Here is a 5,402-nt window from a genome sequence, read left to right as displayed (position 1 = left end):
ATTCCACCTTACATCTTATTATAACGACGGGTTGCCATGACAGAACGCAGCGGGTCGATAGATACGGTATGCATGTCAGCTATAAACACCACGTACGTCGTAGTATATATGCCTTTTCAGAAAATACGAATTGATTTATGTTACATTATCTCTCTGGAATGACTAGGCATACCTATCTTCGCGCAAAGGCTAATCTTTTTCTTTCCCCAACCGAACACAGTTTTGTCTTTATATATAGCAACTCACAGATCCTACCCTCCTGGTTTCTCAATCATTTTCTTTAATAAAGACTGGCCCTCATGGAAAGATAAGCCTCACAAAGATTCATTTTTTTTGTAATGTAATCCCTTCATTCTTAAATATAAGGTTTTTATTAGAGATTTCAACACAGACTACATACGGATGTATATAGACATATTTTAGAATGTAGATTCACTTATTTTGCTTCGTATATAGTCTGTATTAAAATATCTAAAAAGGCTAATATTTACGAATGGAGGGAGTAATATTCAAACATCTAGAAACCTCATGATTTCTCGTTATTTGCATAGACCTAGCAACTGCAACAACTATATACCCGTTATAATTAAATAGAAGACGTTTTGCATTTCAATTGAATTGCAAAAACGTCTTATATTTAGTTTTGAACTGCAAAAACATCTTGTACGTTTTTGTAGTTTAATAGAACTGCAAAAACATCTTATATTTAGTTACGGAGGTAGTAGTATTTTATTTCAAGATCACACATTGCACGATAGTTATGTTGAAACCATTTCTGTGTTTGCCAATGTTTGAAACATATGACTAGTTGCCTAGTTCAATGTACTCATCCAGTCATCCTTATTTAACAAACTCGATCACTTTCATTTCAAATTCATAGAATTTTGGTCCACAAAATTTCGATGACCACCTGGGTTCAAATCTTCCAACTCAAGCCATATGGGTTCGAATCTCCCCACCTACCTAACAACGACAAAGCTAATCTCCGACTAGTCGGACGTTCGCTTCAGATCCAAACGACCTAGATAGCGTTCGTTTTGAATCCGACGGCTCGCATTGGGCGCGTCCATATCTCAAACCATAATCTTGTGTCCGAACCTAAAAGCAAGAAAACATTGCCTGGAATGACTAGTCTCGAGAAGAAAACTTTCGCTCTTCCCCTTCCAACAAAAACTAAATAACAAATGAATTTTGGTGCCCTACTCCCTTAATTATTTCTTTTACGTACTCTGGATCGGCGGCTGATCGATCCGGTCAAGAAATGAAACAGGTACAGTAGCTGCTAGCTAGTAGAAAGACCCAGCGCCGGCCACGGTGGCATGGTGGAGCATGTTGTGGGCGATGGTGTCTCGCATCTGCGCAGCGGCGGGGGAGGGCACGGGGTCATTGGCGACCATGTGGTTGTCGTCGTCTAGGTCGAGCTCCACGCCGTGCAGCAGCTGGAGGTCGAAGGGTTCGCCGCTGTGCTCGCAGATGTTGTGTAGCGTGCAGCACGCGCCGAGCATGACGGAAAGGTCGTCCACCTTGACCTCGGTGCGCCTCTGGAGGCAGGCCCAACGCGCCTTGAGCCTCTGGAACGAGGTGACGGCCACGGCGCGTGCCTTTGCCAGTCTCTGGTTGAACTCGTGCTGCGTCCACGTCAGATTCTGGTGGGAGTAGGGCACCAGCATCCAGTCCGTGAGCGGGTAGCCGGCGCCGCCGACCACGCGCATGCCCTGGCCAAGGGTCTCCTCGGTAAGCTTGGGCTTGTTCATCGACCAGAGGAGGAGGGTTTGCTCGTCGGCCATGGCGCCTGGGCTGACGCAGATGTCGGTGAAGGTCCCGTCCGCGTCCACCGACGCCTGCAGGGTGATGTTGTAGCAGGTCTTGCTCTTTCGCGCCGTGGCGCGGGGGTTTAAGTAGTTGATGACATGGTGCTTGGGCGCGATGATGGCCACGTGGGTGGTGTGGACGGCGCCGATGATGCCTGGGATGCCCGACAAGGCCTCGAACTTTGCCGCGTTGGTGGCCATGGTGGCGGCGTCCGGCCACTGGATGACGTTGGGCACGACCGTGGCCTGGATGGCGGCGCAGACGTCGAGCACGAGCTTGTGGCAGGTGGAGACCCCGATGGCGAAGCGATCGGCGACCTTGCGGAGGGGCTCCCCGGTGGCGAGGCGCCAGACGCAGACGGCGACACGCTTCTGCACGGGGATGGCGGCGCGCAGCGCGGTGTCCTCCTTGCGGACGGCGGCCGCCAGCTGCTCGCACAGAACCTGGAACGTGTAGGGGGACATGCGGAAATGGTGCCTGAAGTCCGCCGCCGGGTAGCCCGAGCTGCTAACCGTGTCCCACCACGCGCTGTGGCGGTCCTTCTTCCACAGCCGCCTCCCTCCGCCGCCAACGCCCTTCTCCCTCGTCACCGTGGCCAGCACCACATACTCATCCACGATCTCGCTTCCGCCGTCTTCATTGCTGTCCACGCCACTAGCGGTCTCCATTGAGCCCGACGGCGAGCGCTGCCTCTTGGACCCCCGCGCCCCCGAGACCGACGGCACCCCTCCCATCCACTCTGCTCCCAGGTTGACCATGCCCTGCACATGCGGCACCCCAAACCCCACCGATGACTCCACCACATGAAGCGCTAGCCCGCCACTGGTATCCATTGACTCCCACAGCGAGTTCTGCCTCTTAAACCCCGGCTCCCTCGCCCCCATCTCATTCCACAGATTCACCACGCCCTGCCCCTGCGGCGCCTCAACCTCCATCTCTGACGCCCCCCTCTTCTTGCTCCCCTGCGGGTTCACCGGGGCCGGCGCAGACTCAGACACAGCGTCCTGCTCGAAATAGTAATCGAGGTAGGACAGGTCTCCGCCGTCGGCCATGGTTTGGGTGGAATAGTGGTGCGACCCCACGTAAGGCTGGTTTCTCATCATCTAAGTGGAGTTTTGTGGGTACGGTGGAACAGCAGAAACAATGGTGGGATGGGATCGAGATTGAGGATAGAGAAGAGACAAAGACGAGCAAGTATCGATCCTCCGGCGAGAGGGCTGCGAGGGTCGGTGGATGGAGTCAGGGTATATAAAGGTTCGGGCCACGCGGAGAGAAGGAAGGAAGGAAGGCGACGGTTGGTGGCGGCGCTGGAACCGCGGCTCGCTCACGCGGTCGGGGAGAACATGGGAACGCAGCGAGTGGGAGAAGGCGCCTCGCGACGTCGCTCTCGAACCCCAGTCAGTGGTACTAGTAGTAGTCCGATCGATTGTTTGTCAGTTGCCGAAAGAATGTTCTGACGCCGCCTAATGGAGCCGTCGCTTTGCGTCACGACTGGCGTGCTGTACGTACGTGTTGGGCTACCAGGCCATGTTTATTCAAATGTTGTGCCGTGGGGATTAGTTTTCGACTGGTTACGTTAAAAAAAGAACGAAATGGATTGACCCGTTGGTGCTAGTTATCCTCACAGAAGAAAAAGATATGCTTCCATCACAGTAAAAAAAAGAAAGAAATGCTACGCTCATTCATTAAATAATTGCTTTGTCCACGAGTATAAGTAGCTCTTTTATTGCCGGGAATTTATTTATGGTTGTAAGAGATATTTGGGGTACTCCGAAGATGTAGGTCGTGATCCTACCGTGAAGAATTGTTCTATGTGCAGAACATCATTCTCGCATAGGGCAACTGGTATGGGAGCCGTGTTTCTTCGTGCTTTCAAGTCATGTTTTATGTGGAGAGTATTGTATATAGTGAAGTTGTTTTTTTTTTCAAATACGCAAATTACATGATGTAACCCACAATGGCGCGACTTCAAGTGCAGGAGCAGAACAAAGAGGAAGGGGTTAGCCCACAAATCGTGCCTCCTACTGAATACTAATTTACAAGAGACAGAATGGAGGGTTGCTACTCATCAAAGATGCACTTTTTAATTTTGTAGTTAGCATGATTGTATGCATTATAGTTGCGTCAATGCAGTAAGTTTGTGTTTTCATGGTGTGCTAGACCGAACCACGATCATCCGACAATATAGTTGTAAGTGTCATGATTATTTTCATTCAAGGTTTATTTTATCGGATTGGGGAAAATCTAGACGGGGCTAGTGAATCGGTTAACCATGTTTCTCTGTGAGGAATTACCGATATTTTTTTGGGGGGGGGGGGGGGGGGGGGGGAGGTTAATGGGGGAGTTCCCTCCCTTAACTTTCGTTGTTAGGCAGGTGGGGAGATTTGAACCCAAGTGGCTTGAGTGGGGAGATTCGAACCCGGCCATGTGGTTACCGAAATTTCACGGACCAGAATTATACGAATTTGAAATTAAATTGGCCGAGTTTGTTAAACTTGCAAGGATGACCGCATGAGTACATGGAACTAGTCAACTAGCCATATTTTTCAAACATTGGCAAACACAGAAATGGTTTTAATAACATAATTAACGTGCAGTTTTGATGTGTGATCTTGAAATAAAATACTATAGCGGATATATAGTTGTTCCAGTTGCCAGGTCTACGCAATTAACAAAAAAATCATGAGGTTTTTAGATTTTTTTTGTGGGACATGAGGTTTCTAGATGTTTGAATATTATACAGTACCAAAAAAACGAATCTTTGTGTGGAAGTACCATTTTGAGCTCGAGCTCATTTGAGCCTGGATGAACAGTAAATCCAGAAAAAGACAAAAAATTCTGAATTTTTTTGTGGTATACTTGACAGATGTTCTAAGTGTTTGCAATTCTTTCATCATGAGATCACATTCGTGGAAAGAGTGGAATCTATGAGTTGCTATAAAAACAAAACTGTGTTCAGTTGGGGAAAGAAACAGATTAGCCTTTGCATTGCATGCTAAAGAGGTATGCCTAGTCATTTCAGAGAGATAATGTAAGATCAATCAATTCGTATTTTCAGAAAAGGCATATACATGACGTACGTGGTCCTTTTATACTTCCTCCGTTTTAAAATATTTGTCTTTCTAGAGATTTCAATAAGTGACTACATATGAAGCAAAATGAGTCAATCTACATTCTAAAATATGTCTATATACATCAGTATGTGGTGGTTCATTTGAAATCTTTAAAAAGACAAATATTTAGAAACGGAGGGAGTAGTTGACATGCATACCGGGGCCAGCGGGGCAGACGGTATCTATCGACCCACTGCGTTCTGTCATGGAAATCCGCCGTTATAATAATATGCCGAAGTCGTAACATCCAGCCTGTAGAAAAGTAAGTCGTACGGTGTTAGCGTGTGTTCGTTCTGTGCTGGGATTTAGTAAAGGGACTGTTTTGACCCGTGCTTAACGACGCAAGGCAAGGAAGGTCACGTACGCTCGCTGGCCTTTGACGACCAGGAGACGGGCTGGGCCTGCGTGACGTTGGTCGTGACGGCGCGGTGGACTGGTCTGGTGGTGACGAGATAGAGATGGCACATACTCCCTCCG

The 5,402-nt window shown here is 48.5% G+C and overlaps 1 protein-coding gene across 1 annotated transcript; it reads right to left on the bottom strand.

The window, feature by feature from the left end:
* Positions 1-1,178: 1,178 nt before the first annotated feature.
* On the bottom strand, positions 1,179-3,044 carry LOC109769374 (protein ANTAGONIST OF LIKE HETEROCHROMATIN PROTEIN 1-like). Its single transcript, XM_020328124.3, has one exon. It carries the CDS (start codon positions 2,913-2,915, stop codon positions 1,287-1,289), a length of 1,629 nt encoding a protein of 542 aa, XP_020183713.1. The 5' UTR covers positions 2,916-3,044; the 3' UTR covers positions 1,179-1,286.
* Positions 3,045-5,402: the final 2,358 nt, after the last annotated feature.

The sequence above is a fragment of the Aegilops tauschii genome, chromosome 3 (genome assembly GCF_002575655.3).
Source record: "Aegilops tauschii subsp. strangulata cultivar AL8/78 chromosome 3, Aet v6.0, whole genome shotgun sequence".
Classification (NCBI taxonomy): Eukaryota; Viridiplantae; Streptophyta; class Magnoliopsida; order Poales; family Poaceae; genus Aegilops; species Aegilops tauschii.
Note: the sequence above shows the minus strand (reverse complement) of the source record. Positions and strands in the feature narration are given on the sequence as shown.